The sequence below is a fragment of the Delphinapterus leucas genome, chromosome 1 (assembly GCF_059928025.1).
Source record: "Delphinapterus leucas isolate spDelLeu-1000000601 "Yukka" chromosome 1, BTC_Dleu_Yukka2, whole genome shotgun sequence".
Classification (NCBI taxonomy): Eukaryota; Metazoa; Chordata; class Mammalia; order Artiodactyla; family Monodontidae; genus Delphinapterus; species Delphinapterus leucas.
The window spans coordinates 102,763,943-102,784,010 of record NC_143129.1 but is presented as its reverse complement, the minus strand read 5'-3'; the positions used below and the strand labels follow the sequence as shown (position 1 = coordinate 102,784,010).

The following is a 20,068-nucleotide window of genomic DNA, read 5'->3' as shown; positions in this document are numbered from 1 at the left end:
TTTCTGTCTTCCTGCTCTGACCCAACCAGCCACATCTAACATCACATTGCATGGAGATAGACAAGCTGCTCTTCTGTGACAACATAAGAGAAGATAAAGGGGGAAAAGGCAAAAAGGGAGAAAAAAACCCCACCATTTGTTTCTTCTTAAATTTGCTGTTGCCTAGAAACACACAAGAAATTATTCTGAGGCAATTATCTGAGTCAAAATCATTCCAAGCATGTTTTTCACTGCCAGTATTTGACTAACTGGTTTACCAGATTTGTAAGAGTTCATCTGTGGTTATTTTTAATTTCCCAGATATTCTGATTATTTTTAATTCAGGAGCTTTTTTAATTTAACAAAAAGAGCTAAGTTAACCAAATTTCCAGCATAAGGAAAGGGGGAAAATTTATCTCCCCCCACAAAAAAATACAATTCCTAGCACATAGTAGGAATATCTATGACTACATAGCTTAATAGATGAATGAATGATGGATGGATGAATGGACTTGAAAATACCACATATTTAAGGAGACCAGACGAAGATCAGTGATTTGAATGTTAATAAACTACAAAGGAATGTCTTGAATTTTTTTAAAAAATAACAAATAAACACCCAACTATCTTGAGTCAAGGGCAAAGTTACGTGGCTATAGTGCCCCTGGTTTTTGAGGCAATTGTTGATAGCATGTTTTACCACCTCATCATTTTACTTTCTCACTTTCCCCCTTCTTCATATGCTCTATTTCCTTATTCCTGCCTTCCAGCATTCTCTCTTGCTCATACCTGCCAATCTCGTTTATATGTTAGTAGAAATAAGGATTAAATGGTTACCTAGAATAAACACTCCCCCACCACAATGGTAAGCTGAAAGGTAGATTAGAATAACCTCTGAGAGTCTTCTCCTCACCCGACTGCAATTCAGTAACAACAGCTATCCTTTACTGAGTACATATTATGTACTAAGCATTATTTTGAGAATGACAGTTCTCTGGGGGGAGTCTAATTAGCCTTGTTTTACACAGACAGGCACTAAAGCACAGAAAGCTATGAACCTTTTAACAACTGACCTGTAAGTCACACACAGATCTTTCTGACTCCAGGCCCTTTCCATCATGCTTCACCCTGCTTATTCTTGATTCATTTCAATGAACATTTATTAAGAACCTGCCACATATAAGTCTTTGTTCTTCTAGAGGAGATTTAAGAATCATAAACTCCTCAAAGCAAATTTTTATTTGTTTACCTCTCTTTACATCCTTTAACTTTTCAATGTACTCTTACATTAAATATCTCATTCAATACAATATTCGGTAACTTGAAACACAAGTTTAAGGCACTTAACAGGGATGCCATAGATCTTTGGCTGTATTGGCATGAGTAGAGAAGGAACAAAGGAAGAACTGAACAATCCAGAAAGTGGGAGGAGAGTTCGTTTCAGTGATCCATCTTCCAGGTGGCGGTCATGTTCAAAAGCAGAGACTCATTGTGTTAGAGAAAGGATCTGTGCTGCCATAGGGCCTAGGCTTCCCCATTCCCCAGGAGAGTCCCCAGACACTAAATTTATAGCTCAGAAAACTTCCACACCACCCCCTTGCAATGCAACTTTTGTCTGACATAAAACAAATGTCACTTAGTTCATTTAGACCACCCCAGGCTAACTGGTCTTTGTTGGTTATTCTGTGTTATACTGAGGTTGGAATTTGCATTTTTGGTGTTCAAATAATAAGAGTCCTGTTCTTGGCATCAAATATGAACAATTAACACTAGGCGCAAAGTCATAATGAAGTGGATAGAAAGCAGAAAATATAGTGGCTGCCCTATAATACTGTCAGAGATAAATGTTAAGGGTTACAAGACACTAAGCCAGTAGTTATTTCTGAATGGAGAGAGTCACTGGCTGTATACATCACTGAATATATTTTGTCATTTCATAATATGGTTACAAGTAGTATATTCACTAAAATTAGTTTTCCCCTACAGCTTATTTTTTTTTTAAGAAAAAAAAGCTTTCCAAAATCATGGATAAGCATATCTGCCGTTAACTTGCCATGACCTGGCTACGACAGTATTTGAAGGTCACTGGCAGAACATCTGAGAAGCCCATAACTAACCAATTTGCCATATCACACCAACCTCCCGGGTGTACTTTTATTTGTGTTCATTTGAAAATCACATTTGTAACTCGCACATAAAAATAGCTTATTCCCTGAAAACCGGTTTGGATTCTTGTTTTTCATGGCAAATGCATACCTTAATTTACAAAATATTATTCTGAATGAGAGGGTTTGGTTTTCTACTAAATCACTCTCTTGAATGCCTACCAGGCAGTTTCAAATCGTGATAGTATTGTCTGCCCAAAAGATAATTGTTAATATTTACAGTTATATTAGGAGATGAGATTCACCCCTGTAAAATCTGCTCACATGTAACTATAAATTATTCAGCTTTTCTAAACATCTGCTCTGTTCCCAATTATCAGAGCAAACTGACACTTCTTTCAATGTCACTGTTGGGCCAGCTCTCTGCTTCTAGTTATCTTGAAGATACTGTGCTGTGTTGCTTGTCCTGTTCTTCAGTGCTCAGGGTTAGAGGCAGTAGATCTGACTCGGGGCAAACAGTGTTTGCTGTATGCCAAATGCCCTTTAATTCTCTGGCAGGCTTACCCGTGGCATGTGATTGTTTGCACTTGTGGGTTAGAGCTTTCTTATTATACATGCTCTTCGGCAAGGGCCGATTGAAAGGCAATTCTTGTCCTATGTCCACGCATAGGAGCATTCTTCATCTTTTTTGATATACTTTTATTTCAGTTTGGTGAAAAAATGTGCCTGACATGTAGTAGGTGCTTAATAAAAGTTTGTTAAATGTTTGATGAAAGTTATTGGACCCCAACTTTAAAAATAAAACAAAACAGCCTACTTTCTACCTGATTACATACTCCCAATTTTATTTGGAAAATATAGTTTGACATTCCCATTGGCCACATTATCTGTAAAGATAAAATATCTATAACCTCTGACCCATTAGTAATAATGTATCTGCCCATTACCTGTGATCAACACACAACAGTCAAGAATACCTGATTAAAGTCATCAACTATGTGTATTCAATAGTATCCATTGCAATTTCAGAGCAAATTTTTTAGATGAATTATGATTAAAAAATAAAATGACTCCCTTTTTTCATTGCAAACCTTAGCCATTCAATATTAACTAGCTTATGTCAATACAAACCATGTCAGATTTGATATATCATTTAGAAACATGTAAATTCTTTAACCACTTGGAGCAAAGACTGATTTATTATTCTATTGTTACTGGTGAACTGCCTGAAATGCAAGATACTAATGATTAATTCTGCAAATCAACAAAAAAAATTATGAAAAAATTTCATAAAATTTGTCACACCAAGACTCATCCTCCAGAAGGTTATACAATAATTAACATACTGTTTTTTTTTTTTGCTTTAAAAGCCTCCAGAAGAACAGTGGCTTAAACAAGATTAGAAAGGTTCATTTTCCTCCTACATATAACAATCCTAGCTGGGAGAAATTCAAGGGAGGGGAGCGGCAACATTACATGAGATGATCAAGAGACCCTGTTTCTTTCTGTGTTATTGCTTTGCTACCCCCTAAGGGATGCCCTTGGTTGTAAGGTTAAAGGCAGCTGACCATCACCACATCTGCATTTCAGCTTAGGAAGGGGAAGATAAATGGAGGGCAAACAGCTCTAGTTTAAGGATATGACCTGAAAATTGCAGAGGTCACGCTTGCTAATACGGTATTGGCCAGAATTTAGTCACATGACATCATTTCAATGCAAATAAGACTGGGAAACGTAGTCTGTAGGAGGGCAGCAGGGAGACACATAAAACTCAGGGAGTTCTATTACTAAAAGAACAGGAGAAATGGATTTGGGGAGAAATCAGTGGGTTGTCAAAGCAAACTAGCATATTCTTTCTTTAATTAAATAGACATTTTTTATTAAATTGCATTTATTAAATAGACACTATCCCCATAAATGTTATGAAAATTCTAATAATGCTGGAGCACTGCTTTTTCTGTTCTGTCTAGAACAGTATTTTCAAGGACAGGTGTGTTTCTTTTTTTTGGGGGGGGAGTGGAGCACATTTTATTTTCTTTTATTTTGGGGGGGTGTTATACATGTTTATTATCTTTTTTTTTTAACCTCTTTATTGGAGTATAATTGCTCCACAATGGTGTGCCAGTTTCTGCTTTGTAACAAAGTGAATCAGTGATACATATACATATATCCCCACATCTCCTCCCTCCTGAGTCTCCCTCCCATCCTCCCCATCCCACCCCTCTAGGTGACAGGTGTGTTTCTGACGCTATATTAGCACCATGCTTGCTCTAAAATCATTGCTTTCAAGGTTGAAGATCAAATCCAAAAATGCACCCGGTAGGTTTTCTCTTTCACTGGAGTTGTCAGAGAGGGCCCTCCTCTCCCTAGAAAACTGAGGAAGAGAAAGGAGTAACTAATCATTATTTAGGAATTCCTCTATGTCAAGCCCTGTGCTAGAGACTTACAAACATTATCTCATTTACCTCCTTAAAACAGCCCTTTGTGAATATTATTCCTTAAGTGGGAAAACTGAAGCTTGGAGGGGTTCAATAATTATGCCAAGTGAGTTAGCTTTGATATGAGCTTACTTTCCGTTTCCATGGGTAGAGCTGGGGAAAAAGAGTGGACCCCCCCCCCAAAAAAAAACCCTCACAAAACATAGGTAAACCACCAGCCACCTCCTGTTCTCCCAAGATTCAGTGGGGAAGAAAAGAAAGAATCTCTGGCCCAAGGGAAGAGTCAGGGATTACAACTGCTTACAACTCCATGTTGAATTCAACACCCTGTTGGAGGCAAACATATCTGAAAGTCTGTAAGCCCCAAAAAGAAACTGGGTCCTTCTTTGTCTAGCCTGAGGTGGGCTTGGAGAGGTGGTCCTAGCACTTCCATCAACTGGTCTCAGAGGTACATTAATAGTGGCACAGCCTGGGTCTAAGACCTGCTGACTCAGGCCATCCCAGAGAAGTGGCCATTTGGCGCTCTCTTTATATAGTCCTGGCTTTTAATAAGAGAGCTTGAGTTAGCAAGACATAAGTATTAATTCATCAGTCCTTTCAAAGTATATAGCTAAAGCCAGTCATAAATTTAATTTCAAACATAGCATTGGTGGTTACATTCAAATTGTGGAGCTGTAATCAAATTGTATAACGAGTTTTATATTTAAGACCTAAAGCTTCCATTATTTTGAACAATAATCTTGTGTCCAAGCAAAGAAAATCTCTCTATAAAGTAGCACTAAGTTAGAAAACCTCAGACTCTTTGAAAAAGACTATTCTAAGAACTCCTACCAAAAACCAGACTCAAGCAGCCAAAGAGAAAAATGACAAAGCCTGGACTTTAATCCTGGTCGTACTGACTAGACCACTAAGCAGAGAAGTTCTCTGCACAACAAAATCACTCCAATGAAGACCAGGAGAGAAATATTAGCTTTACAGGTAACGAGTCAGCACTGTTACACTGTGGTAGACCCCAGCTAGCATTTCAATCTTCACTTTATTATCACAGAAAGTAAAAAATAATCCTTTTGTACTGTTGAGCAAATGAATGTTGTTTGTAAGTTCATAAGAATCCATTTTTTAAAGTTTTGTTCCCATCGTGGCTAATCAGCAGGGAGTTCAGAGCTCAGGCTCTATTGGCGGAGACTTGATTTCAAATTCCACCCTGTCACAGGCTACCTGTAAGCCTCTGGACCAGTTGTCTTTCTAGGTGCCCAGTTTGCTCACCTGTTGAAAGGAACTAATAACAGTACTCATGGGGGGTGTTGTGAGGACTAATTAGGCCAGTGTCTGGTACGATGTAAATACGCAGTACATATTAAATGTTGTTATAATCGCTAACAAGTGAGGTACAGTAAGGTAGGGCATAAACTTTTGAATTTTTTTCTCCTGATTTCTCGTTTGTTTGGTGCCTAATAGCAAACCCCGTCAGGTTGTTAATCCTTGTTAACACCACCAAAAACTGAAAGAGATAAATGGACCCTTAGCAGCAGAAAAATTGCCTTCTGAAATAACCCTTTCTTGGCGCATGCAGCGTTAATGTGCTGTCCTTTTTCTAAGACAATAACTTGCATGTTGGAATTGGATTGGGGATATTATCTCATGATGATTAAGGAAAATTATTACTAGAACAGTGCATGAAATGAAAGCTACCTGCTTTCACCTAGGGAGCTCTTGAAAATAACCCTCTTTTTCTCCAGCAAATAAGCAAGGAGAAGAAAGATTCCAATAATGGATAGCATTACAAATCCTTTTTCATGTACTTTGCTTATCTAAATTGGCACATGATGCCTGCTCACCATCTCTCAGAAACTGAGAGAGGTACTAACTCATCCATCAGACCCCGCCTAACAGCCCAGGAGGCACCAGGAAGGATATTTCTCTTTCTCTGCTGCCTGTTTCTCACCAAACTGAATCAGCATTTCTAGGAGCTTAATTCCCATTCGGGAAGGTAATACCTTCTAGAGATGGGGGTGGTAGCACTTATGGAAATTCTAACCCATCAGCTGAGAGATAAGTTGATGAAAGTTAGAGAGTTATCCCCCAGCGACCTACCCGAAGCTTTCCAAGTAAAAAAAAATTAGTTTTACATATGCATGTATATACACATAAATTTATATTTTTATATGTAAAACTAAAATTTTATATATGCACACACAAAAATACAGACATACATATATACATATATGTGTATACACAAATGTACCTATACACACATACAGATATATAGATATATATTTCCCCAATTCTTCACTTATACTTGCTAAATTTTCTCTCCACCCGAAACCTTTAGAAAAGGATTGGATATGAGTCCCTAATTTAAGCCCTGCATTTTGTTTGGTTTTGTTTTCTTTTGGGCTGCACCACACGGCTTGTGGGATCTTAGTTCCCCAATCAGGTATTGAACCTGGGCCCTCAGCAGTGAGAGCACGGAGTATTAACCACTGGACTGCCAGGGAATTCCCTGCATTTTTGGAGTTTCAAATCAGGGTTAAGTATACTCTCAATTATGAATGGTCACTGAGCCAGGAAATAAATATATATTTATAGAGAGAGAGAGAGCAATTTGAAAATCAACTGAACCCAAATGATAATTTTAAATAAAAATAGGATGATCAAATTCTATTCAAAAAATAATAAGTTTGGATTCTATATTACAGCTAAATGGAAGAGAGAAATAATGAGGAAAAAGTAAAAATATACCAGAGATAGATATTTCAAAATCTCTTGTAAAGCGTGTATCAAGCACCTGTACTACACCAGGCACTGTATTAGGTGCCCAGCGTTTCTCCACTTCAGCACTATTGACAGTTTGAACCAGATAAGTGTTTGTTGTGGGGGACTGTGCCGTGCATTTAGGATGTTTAGCAGCATCCCCAGCCTCTACCCACTAGATGCCAGTAGCACTTCTCAAGCTTTGACAACCAGAAATGTGTCCAGACATTGCCAGATGGCCTCAGGGAGAAAACTGCCATCAGTTGAGACCCACTGTGCTAACTATACAAAGATAGCACCTGCCTACCAGTCGTAATTTCTGTTTTATGTTCCTTAAGAATCCTCATTCCTCAAAAACGTGGTACATCATCTGGTGTAGAGGTTGTGAGGACTCTTCTTCTACAGCTGGGCTACCACAGTGCCTGCCCCTCTGAGTTCTGGTCTTCTGAGAGGGTAGGCTAGAGAGAAGCTGGTTCCTCATCTTCAATTACTATTTCCTAGGTCTCCCATTACTTCCACTGACATTCTAATCTTTTAGAAAGCTTTGTCAGAACAAAAAACATCTGAAGTTTTTCTCTTAATAATATTTATGTTATCCACAAATAATATACAGAAGTATCAAATCAACATATAAAAATAGCATATTGAAGTGAGAATTTTAAGAAATGCTCTATATCAGTAAGCATCTCCTGGCAGAATTTTGCAATTCTAAGTAATTAGCACCAAGATACTTCCTTATTAACCTATTTAATGGAGAGTTGGTTGTAATTGTTATAAAGAAGAGAAAGGGGTGCGTGTTTGTTTCTATTTTCTTTTCACAAACATATCATGATGTGTCATTTGACGACAACCTCATATTAATTCAGCTTTCACTGAGGACTTGAAAACCTTCAAAAACATTCATTAGCAGATACTCTGACGAGGTTAGCAGGCTTTCAACCTCATATTCTTACAATATTAGTCTAAAGATATTCATGAGAACTACATGACATTTCGTTATGCATGGGCCTCCCTACAGAGGAAAACAACTACCAATACCAGTGCATTTCATACTTCCCTGAGATATAATTGCCCAGGCAGATCAAGAGCTCTATCTCTGTGCCCCAGGAATAGAAAAGGGCAGAGACAGGAGGAAACTAGCATTTGCCAAGCGCTAGCTATTTCTTTTATTTTATTCCTTATTAAACCCTACAAAGTAGATAACATTGCCCAGACCTCTAAATGCTTAATTGCCCCAGGATTCAGTCCTTGGAATCCCTAACTTTCTAGGAAATCTTATCCACTCCTATGGCTATAAATACCAACTCCCAACTTTATATCTTCAAACCCAGACTTCACTGAGCTCCCAACTTTTATATCTGTCCTCTCCATATCACCATTTGATTGTCTCACATTTAACACTTCCCCACCAAGCTCCTTCCTTCTCCTTTCCAGGTTAGTTTGGTCAATTGCATTCACATTTTTCCAATTATTCAGATTACAAACATTGGAATCACCTTTGACATCTCTCTTTCTCTCACTTCTCATATGTAATCTATCGACATAGCCCGGCAGCTCTTCCTTTGAAATATTTCCAGCATCCAATCACTTCTCACTCTTCTACCAGCAAGGACCCTGGATTAAGCCATCTTCATCTGAAATATTTCAACAACTGAGACCTCCATGTTTGCCCCCCTCCAGTCTATTTTCAACACCGCAGCCATTGTAATTGTTTAAATTTCATGTCTTGGCATGTTTCTCATCTGCTCAGAATTCCCAAAGGCTCCCCAAAGGCCTTACCATGTAGAAGGCCCCTATGATCTGGCGGCTACCCCCTCTCTGACTTTATTTCTCACCACTCAGCTCCTTATTCCCTTGCCTCTCATTTCAAGTTTTCAAATTACTCTTCCCTCTCTATGAAGCACACTCCCACGACACCCTTGTGTGTCCCTCCTTCATTTCCTTCAATCTCTACTCAAATGACACTTTGTCAGAAAGACTCCCCATCACCACACTCTGTAAAATAGAGCCCCCTCCCCAGGCACTCTCCGTCTCCCTTATTCTTCTGTTTATAGTCCTTATGCTACTTTTTTCATGGAAACATTTTTCTTCATAAATAAATGTATATATGTGTGCATATACACATATTTGTTTATTATGTATATATATTTGCATATATGTGTGTTTATAAGTATATATATGAGATGTGTATATGTATGTATATATACGTATATGTATATATGTATATATACGTATATATACGTATATGTATATATATATAAAGTCCAGGGCTAGATTTGATCCTGGGTCATACACACACAACATTTACAGGAGTTGGCAAATCTAGCCCTGGCCTACTTTTTATATAGCCATGAGCTAGAAATTGTTTTTATATTATTAAAAGGTTATAAAATGGAAAATACAAAAGATGAATATGCAACAGAAACCAAACGTGGCCTGCAAAGCCTAAAGTATTTACTATTTGCTGGCCCCTGTGTTAGTGTGTTGTACACTAGAATGTAAACTCCTTGAGAACAGGAACTCTGTTTTGTTCACGGTTATAACCCAGCAAATAGGATAGTACCTGGTATAAAGTAGATGCTAAACAAACATTTTGAATGAATGAATGAAGACAATGAGACTTAGCAAGGTCTGGTGACTTGTCTAGGGTCACCCAGGAACTTGACAGATGAACCAGAATTCAAACCCAGGTCCGCCTGGTTCCACAGCTGGATCCTGAGGTCCCAGAGCTTTATACAGCAATGACTTGAACCTTCTTGTTTTCCCCCCAAAAGCCCCTCATTAGACTGTCTCTAACATGCTGTCAGGTAAAGGACCCTGCAGAACAGGACATGGAATAGACATGGTGTATTGCAGAAAACCTTTGATAATTATACCATAATAACGTTTACATCTGATATCAATTATATGTAATGTGCTTTCAAATACATCACTGCTTCTTAGCTTCACCATGTTTCTGTATAAAGTAAGGCAGGTGCTATATTCTCATTGTACCTGTTACAAAACTGAGTTTCAGGCAAGTTAAAAGAATTGGCTCTCACAAGTAGTGAGTAGCAGAAACAGAATAATCCAGATATATCACTTTCAGTATAGAACTTTCTACTGTACCAACCAACATATATCCCCACAACTCTACTGATGGGCAAATGTGCTCCATGGATGTGGAGGGAATTTAATAGAATGGCATCATGTCTCAGTAACTTCTAAGAAACCAGAGGTACTGCATTTTACTTGGAGTTCTATGATATGCAAGAAAACCTCCTCAGCTATAAACAGCCAATTACCAACAGCTAGAGGCAGGAGGAAAGTCAGAATTTTGAAACAAAAGCAATAAGTAGGAGAATGATCTGCTTGGACTTTTATTAGTGTGACAGTAGCACGGGAATTTTGAGCTGCCAGATGCATGACCATCTTAAAGAAGGAAGTCAAAAAAACTGACAATTATCTTAGCTGACAGTAATACCCACAGCTGTCATCTCCTGAACTAGCTACTATATCTAAGCAGCCATCCTTTGAGGCAGCTTATTTGAGAGCTAGGAGTATTTGGCTGAGAAACTACATGCGTTTCATGGCCGCCCAGGGCCAGCTTTACTAACTTTGTGAATGCTAGTGGTTGTCTGTTTTTATCCAGGATAGAGGTCACGATGCCACACCCTGGAATTAACTTGAATCAGACATGTAGCTCTAAACTAGTCTAGATACCAGCTCAGAAAGCAGCAATCTAATTTCAAATGTCTGTTTCTGTCCCTACGAGTTCCCTTATACTTTGTCAGGCCGTGTGATAACATTTTTTTTTTCCAAGAAACGTAGCCTCCATAAACAGCAGCAGCTGAGGCCACTGTACTAGATTTTGTCCATTTCTCACCTCTTCACTCTACTCTCTATAATATGGTACAACTTTTAGAGAACTGTGAAATTAAAATGAAGTGTCATTCTCAATGTTAGGATATGCAGGGTTTTTAAGTGTTAAATATCTACGATTTTAAATCAAATTTAATAATTATAATGTTACAAAGTGTTGCTTGGCTAGAAAATAAAATTATAATGTTTTCTCCAAACAATTTATATGAAAACTTGTGTAAGAAAAATTAGCAATCTGCAGGATAATGACAGATGGACCATTCCTTTTGGTCCAACTTTAAACTTAAGTCTCTTTGTAAAACAAATCTCTGTTTCATGTGGAAGTAACATTAGTAGTTGCAATGAAGAAAATGGGACCAAGGGTCAAATATTTTACCTAAGAATCCCCTTTGTCAAAAATAAAAAATAAAAAAACTTTAATTGAAAATTGTTGAGCCAAATTCAGGTATTGGGTATCTTCTATGTACTTAATGTGATGTTTGGTGTGATGCTAAGTTCTTAGAAGGTATCTGGATACTTACATTTAATATTCCAAGTAAAGTTTGTGTATGGGGAATATATATTTGAGAGCTCTGTATTTGTACTGTCTTAAGTAATATAAAGTATATCTTTTTGTTAAGACTTGAGAAAGAGATCCAAGATCTTGAAAAAGCTGAACTGCAAATCTCAACCAATGAAGAGGCAATTTTAAAGAAACTAAAATCAGTTGAGAGGACAACAGAAGACATAATACGGGTAGGCATTAGCTAATTTAAAAACTGAATCCCTCCCAAAGTGATTCCACAAATAGTATATAATTCTTCAAAGTATATCCATATTTAGAATTTATTTTTTAAACTGTATTAATCATGGAGAATTCTTTTTTCTTATAGTCTGTGAAGGTGGAAAAGGAAGAAACATCAGGAGGTATGTTTTTGAGCAGCCTATGCTATGTCTAACTGAGATTTTTTTGACAAGTCCACTGAACTTTTTCCCTTTATTGTAAATATATTCTAAATATATTTTAAACTAATATTGATTTTACAGAGTCAATTGAAGACATCTATGCTAATATCCCTGACCTTCCAAAATCCTACATACCTTCCAGATTAAGGAAGGAAAGAAATGAAGGAATAGAAGATGATGAACAAAATAGAAAAGGTATACGAAAAATCTGTCTTCAATGGTAGGTTCTCAAATTCAGATTTTACAACATCAAATATTAGCAACTTGCTGTGATATTCTATCCTTCCAGGTTAAGCAATGGTCCATTTTACAAAGTTCCATGAGGTATGTGAGTCACTTACAAAAGCAGGGATAATGGGGCTACAATATTAATTCCACGCATTTCATTCCCCTGCAAACTAGGTAAGAACAGGGAAGATAAAGGCCTGAAGGAAACAAGAAGCTCTTAAAGCAAAGCTCCCCTGCTCAAAAATATCTCTCCCAACATATTCCATGTAGTAGACACTAGAATAAAATGAAATGAAATGAAGTGAAAATATTCCCCTTGAGAAGGCTCGGCATTATTTACCCCCATGTGGGAATGATTTGCATGACACTAATACTTCAAAGCCCCAGGGAAAATGAAGGCTTGTATTGGAGCAGAGAGGGAACCTTTGAATTTTAGAGTGAAAAGAGAAGCTACACTCTATCTGCAGGAAGTAGTCATTCATTCGTTCATTTATTCATTCAACAAATATTCAGTGAACCCCCTACTCTATGCCAAGCTCAGTTCTCACACTAAGAATACAGTAATGAATAAAACAAAAAATCTCTGCCCTCATAGAGCTGACATTCTAAGGGAGAAAATAGATTAAAAATTAGGTAAACAAATAAAATATATCATATTAGGAAGTGAAAATGCTAAAGAGAAGAAGAAAACAGAGAAGGGGGATAGGGCAAGTGTGGGTGAAGGTGTTGCAGTTTTATTTGGGTAGCCGGGGAAGGCCAAGAACCACTGGGCTACGGAGGAGAGATGACATGCAAGATGCATTCACAGAGGAAGGCGGGAGCACACAATAAAGCAGGCAGTACAACGTTGTAATTTTGCCCAGCATCCCATTAGCTTTACTCTGCCAGTTAAAATCACAGCCCTCAGGATCTTGCCAGGGACATGAAGCAGATTTCAACTTCCCCAAAATCAACCAGTTCTCCCCAGTTCAGTTGTTTTAGTATAGCTGATAGTGCTCTATTTTTAGCCCTTCTTAAAAATGGGAGTGAAAATGAAAAGAAACATAAGGCAAAATGAGAAGCATGTGATTCTAGCCTACTCCCTCCCTCTTCTATACCAGTTCTACATTTAACAACCTCCCAGTTGGGAAAATTTTAGAACACTCCTCTCTAATTTCAACAGGCTGCTGGCCTGTGCAGCAAGGCTGTAACAATAAAATATACAGCGCTTGGCCTTTTATCTACAGTAATGCACAGAGCGATATATTCTTCCTCACTAAAAAAAAGATCTGATCCCTGAGCAATGTAAAGAATGTAAATCTGTTGTGTTGGATTTATTCATTAGAAAGGGGATACCTTTTGGTTCCTCAATGAAAATCCTTACCGTTAGGAACCATCAGTTTCTTTTCTCCAATCAGCTTCTCTTCTTCAATCCTTTCCATTTTTTCAGTAATTTCATACATCCTTACATAAAAACCCATGTCATTAAACTATTAGTCATTATATAATTAATGAATAAAATCAGAAATTTTAAAAAGACATCTCATAAAAGAACACAAAGGGGATACTTAATATAAAAATAAACACTGTGAAAGCTAGCTAGTTTACAAGAGAAAAAGTTAACTAAATCAGGGATCAAATTTGTCTCTCAACAGCTTTGTATGCCATGGAAATCAAAGTTGAAAAGGACTTGAAGACCGGAGAAAGTACAGTCCTGTCTTCAATACCTCTCCCATCAGATGACTTTAAAGGTACAGGGATAAAAGTTTATGACGATGGGCAAAAGTCAGTATATGCAGTAAGCTCTAATCACAGTGCAACATACAACGGCACCGACGGCCTGGCACCAGTTGAAGTAGAGGAACTTTTAAGACAAGCTTCAGAGAGAAATTCTAAATCCCCAACAGAGTATCATGAGCCTGTATATGCCAATCCATTTTGCAGACCTACAACGCCACAGAGAGAGAAGGTAACTCCTGGACCAAACTTTCAAGAAAGGATAAAGATTAAAGCTAACGGACTGGGTAATGATGTGAATAGATCCACACGCAACATGGACAATGGACTTTCAGAGGAGAGCGGCAACAGCTTCGATCACATCAGTACCGTTCGGCCAATACCTCAACCCCGATCAATGCTTCGACAAGCAGAGGAGACACCCCACACCCAGCAAAAGAGGCTGATGACTCCTTGGGAAGAATCAAATGTAATGCAGGACAGGTATGCTCCCTCTCCAAAGGCGGGACTGAGTCCCAGCGAAGCACTAGTTGGGAAGTCAGAACGCCAGGGTTCTTCACCTACTTGCCAGGAGGATGAGGAAGACATTAGATATAATATTGTTCATTCCCTGCCTTCTGACATGGATGAGAAAGAACCCGTGACAATGATTTTCATGGGTTATCAGCAGGCAGAAGACAATGAGGAAGAAAAGAAGCTTCTGACGGGATATGACGGGGTCATCCATGCTGAGCTGGTTGTGATTGATGAGGAGGAGGGTGAAGGAGAAGCTGAGAAACTATCCTACCATCCCATAGCCCCCTACAGTCAGGTTTTCCAGCCTGCCAAACCAACACCACTTCCAAGAAAGAGATCAGAAGTTAATCCCCAGGAAAACAGAAACCATAAATCTCCCCACAAAAATTCCATATCCCTGAAAGAGCAAGAAGAAAGCTTAGGCAGCCCTGTCCACCATTCTCCACTCGACGTTCAGATAGCAGGAGATGGGACTGAGGATCCCTCCTTAACAGGTAACAAAAATGACAAGGTTTGTCACTGCTGTCTAGTCCTGTGATAATCTTCTCTTTGTGTTGTTACCAAACCCTCGTGCTTTCAGCTTTTTTTTTGACCACTTCATGAGCTAATACATGCTAAGATTTTTTTATTAATGCTGATATGAACTGTTATGATCATAAGCAAAGTGATTACGTCACTTCAAAAGATAAAGAAAGTGAAACAGAACTTTGTTGCCTTATTTGGGTACTGCATTGATTGACCTTAGTAACTTGAAATTCATCTTCTGGCATGGTATGGGTGTGAATGTATTTGAATTACTATCATGTTGGAGCATCAGTATTAGATCTTTTCCCATGAGAATCGAAGCCAGCTCTTTTTTTGTGTCTCTCTGTGATTTAAACTTCCTGCATAAGTTAACAAATTGCCTTAATTTTGCAAAAAAAAACAAGAAACAAATTTTATTTTCAATGTGATATTTTATTACTTTGTTATATCTTGTTTCTCTATACTTTTATAATTTTATTAACTTTATTTCCTTAATTTTTCTACATTTTAAAAAAGAATATCAGTTTATTCTACATTATCTATAACATTTAATGTCACATAATCTTCCCTAACTTAGAAATTTTATTTTTTTATTTTCTAAACATTTGCATTCCACATATTCTCATTCTCTGTAAAGTTTTAGAGCTATCTAGCTTTTCTAGCATTGAATAGAAAATAACACTTTTTCTACAAAACTAATAGCTCATCAATTTTAGATTCTTTATTATCACTTGAATATTGTATTCTACTTATTTGTAAACAATAAATAAGAATATGATAAAATTAATTATAATAGCTGATAAAATGAATTATAATAGCTAAAGACGTAAGTCAAATTACCCAGACATACGTACTAGATCTGTGAAAGGAACAGTAATTTTAAATGTTCTAATAGAAGAATTTTCATTAAAAAACAATAACTATTGAGTCCCAGCTAATCCAGCAATCAAAAAACCTGATAATTCTACAGAACTGTTGGTAGTACCTGCACCATTCAGGAAGGATTCTTCCTCTGCAACCAAGAAACCCAGTCTTAGGTTGCCAATAATACGATAAAATGGACCTCTTCCATTTTTTAAGTAGTTAAATTAGACATACCTATTGTAAATTTAATTATCTGAAGAATTTCTAAGCTCTTGGTAAGTGCGCACTTATATTATCTTCCTAAATCAGAGTTGAATGGTGTGTCCGCACGACAGAAACCTGATAAAACTAAAAGCTCCCTTCTGTTACGAGAATGATCAAACTTTGCAGCTTAAATTCATTTTTTAAACAACAACACCGAAGACTTAGAAAAGAGGAGCATGCTGTTTATGGTCAAGAGCAGTGACATTACACACTATAAAACCTCCCATTTTTTAACTTGGATGTTAGCCAGCTCCTCCCGAATACCCTTATTCCTTCTCCCCTACCCATGTCAACACATATATCCCAGAGAAAAAGACAGGAAGTGACTAATGTTTCCAGACAACACTAATCATGCCACTGAACTAAAATAATGCAAACAGGAAGACCTTTTGCACACAAAGTAACAATACAAATGTTGTACTATCAATCAAATCATCTTATAAACAGAATGCTCCAAAATCCTTGCCTTCTGTTATGACATCATTTTACATTCCCATTTTCCAATTCACCACGTGGATTACAGAACTGATATTTTTAATGGGTTTTTAAAATAAGTATATCATATTGACATATGCCTTCAGGGTACGTCCATATTCATAGAATATATAGCCACCTATGCATTTCAATTTCACAAGCACCAACTAGGTTGAGCTTCTCCCTCTAAACGCCTCCCCCCAAAAAAATACATATTGATACTTGAAAATCCACCATTTCAGTCCATTCCTTTATTTATGGTATAGGTGCCCTACTATATATAAATATTCCTAGTAGGCACAATAGTTAATAAGTGTAAGTCTCTTTTCTCTTAGTGTAAATGCTGTTATCAAAGCCTGACCTAAGAGCAATTTTTAACTTGAAAAAGAACATGAAGGAGGAAGAAAGATGGAAAAAGGTGGAGCCTGGAGACCCTAAAGATCAGATTTTTTAGCCAAAACTTTGAAAAGGATAAGACACAACAAGAAAATTTAGGCAAATTTATGTCCATTTATTTATGTATCAATAAATATAACAGGATCATGTTCAAAATATCTGGCTCAATGCTAAATGCATCTAATGAGTGGCCCCTGTAAGCTTTTACTGGGACTCCCTACTATCCCCACCAGCCAGACAGTTGACTCCCTTTGGTAATCCTCACCAACCTACTTTTGTACTCCTTTTAGCTCTGTTCTCCCCTCTTACAGATGTCAGTGGCATTTCAGGATGAAGAGGTAGGGAAACTCAGCTCCGGGGGATTCAAAAGCTATTGGTGGCAAAATTGCCAACCTGTGGCAACCATTAGAAGCCAAGGGACACCGAGAGTAAGGAGGCAAGCTCTCTTCCCTCAAGTTAATACCAGCCAAAACTGTGCATCTGAATTGCTATGAGGAGAGGAGATATAGAACAGAGAAGAACAGAAAGGAGAAGTCAAAAGGAGAGCTGATGACTCAGATCTTTTAGCTGCTACACCAAGGGGCCTTCCCATTGCCAAAAGCTGTGTCCCCACACATCTACTTGGAACTCACACCATCTACTCACCGTAGGCCTAAAGAAAGGAAGAGCAGATTCTAAAAATCTAGAATTCTTTTTTCCCCCTGAAGAAAACGGGACAGTGAGTTACTGGATTACCCCATTCCTGAGGATGCAAACATCCAGGATGATCTTTAAGAACTTCACTGAAAATCCACAGCACACTGGCTATGCCTGATTTACTGAATCTAAGTTGAGGAGTAGCTGTAGGGAGGAGGATTTTGCCCCGGCCTTAAAAGAGACCTTCAAAAGTCCCTTAAGATGAACGTTTCCTCTGTTTTCATTTTTGGTATGGGCAAGATAGAGGTCCAAAAATCCCAAAGTAAAACCTATAAAGACTTGCCTTCTGCCTTCTGCCTTCTTGCTGTGGAAGCACAGTCCTGTCCTTCAGTTTCACCGTCCGACATCTCCCAGCAATCGACACCATCCTCCTGGCTACAGAGCAAAGGAAATTCTCTCAGCTGGTCCTGAATTCAAGGGAATATTCTTGATCCTGCCACTGGAAATAATCATTTCCCTTAAAATTCCAAGGGAAATAAAGCTCTTTGACTTCATTTAAATGAAAACATTTCATATAAGTAGAGTGAAAATAAAAATGACCATGGCCTTCTTACAATATTAGATCCCCAACCTTCTCGTATTTGTGAAAAAGAGCTTCTTAGAAATAGGGTCATTTCATTTGTTGATAGACAACTAATATATGGCTGTGAAATAAGAAAACATGATTTCCCTTTTTGATTTTTTTTAATTAAACAAAATTTTGCAAACAGTTAAATAGCTGGTTCTTGGGCCATATTACACATGATTGTAATATTCAGTGCCTTGAAAGCATCTCTCAACTTTTGGAACGTGACTGAGACAGCTATACTCTGTTCTTAAATATTAATGGCATGATACCAGAACATCAGAGAAATGTTATGAATTTTAAATCTACATTTTTAAAATGGTTTCTACATCCAATATACCATTAGCAGTGAAATATTCTCAAAAAGATAAATTTGCCCTTTGAAAGCACATATAACATATCTTGACAAAGATATTTTATCATGACTTCAACTCCTAAATACTGGTTCGTATCATTTCATTATTAAAAATTTTGTTCTTGCTATTCTATATCCAAGGATGAAGCCCTTTGGGATAACCAAGTTTGATGAGTTAAAAGATAACCCAACCATCATGAATTAGGGTTTATGTCAATGCTTTTTTCTCTTTAGTAGTACATAGCTCAGAAATATGCACAAAACAGTCATTGACCCATAGCTGTTTATCTATGGCTAATAGTGATACTGTGCACTAATCCTGTATTTACTCAATTTATGCTGTGTTTGCTCTTTTAATTTTTATAGAAATAGGTTCCTTCTAGCTCTGAACCTGCTTCTTCCCTAAGTTAACCATAGCTTATTATTTCTACTATCTTTTTATGCTACTAAAACAATGCTCACCTTGTTGGATAAAATCATCTGAGGTATGTTTCAAACTTTCCTGCAATCTATGTAATGGTCATTTAGAGTGAAAAGTAAAGCTGTTTTTTCCATAACTCTCTCTATTTTTTCTTTATTTTGCAGCCTTAAGGATGAGAATGGCAAAGCTGGGGAAAAAGGTTATCTGAGAGGTGTACCATCTACGTAAACACCCTTTGAAGAAGAAACTAAGAAACATTTGCAAATTTCTCTTCCGGATATTTTGTTTCTTTTTCCTGAGATACAAAAAATTATAATTATACCCATATTAAGCCATGTGAATAAGCAGTAGTCATTATTTGAAACAAATACCAAAAAAGCTGGGGAGAACAAACTCTTAACTTTTCCAGTTACTTGACATGATTCAGTGGGGGGGAAACCAACATATTTTTATTGTATTGATACCAAAGCATTTCTAATAAGAGCTTGTTAAATTTAAGAATAAAGTTATTTAAAATAGCTTGACTATATTTTATTAACTGACCTTGTAATTTTGCTGACACAAAGATTGAAAGATCATAGGAAGCCACTGCACCTCATCACAGAAATATTCATCTTCAACTCTGACAAGTAAACATGCCATCCCAAGTCAACAAGGCTCTAAGACAACTACATCCTCCTGCTAAGGACCAATTCAATTGAGACTTAAAACTCTTCGCATACATTTTAAAAGTGCATGCAATAATTATCCTCATATTTGGGGACTGGATTTGGATTATCTTGATAGCGTACATGACTTTACAGTTGATAACCAATATGTTCAGTTTTCTTGAAATATCATCTTTTCTTTCATTCAGTTCAATGTGAATTCCAGGGTACAATGACTGATTATGACCCAAGACTGTTGGATGGAGGACTTCCCAAATTCTCAACACAAATCTGATCTAATGTTTGACCAATTCTTGTA

General features: G+C 37.4%; 1 protein-coding gene across 1 annotated transcript in view; it reads left to right on the top strand.

Moving 5' to 3' along the window:
• The window catches only part of PALMD (palmdelphin), a 53,271-nt gene extending 33,651 nt beyond the window's left edge, over positions 1-19,620 (top strand). The window contains exons 4-8 of the mRNA XM_022584255.3: positions 11,758-11,872; positions 12,010-12,043; positions 12,164-12,277; positions 13,945-15,036; positions 19,267-19,620. Of these exons, the coding sequence (XP_022439963.1) occupies positions 11,758-11,872; positions 12,010-12,043; positions 12,164-12,277; positions 13,945-15,036; positions 19,267-19,310 (1,399 nt within the window). The 3' untranslated portion in view covers positions 19,311-19,620. The remainder of the gene's footprint in view (positions 1-11,757; positions 11,873-12,009; positions 12,044-12,163; positions 12,278-13,944; positions 15,037-19,266) is intronic.
• The last annotated feature ends 448 nt before the right edge of the window (positions 19,621-20,068 follow it).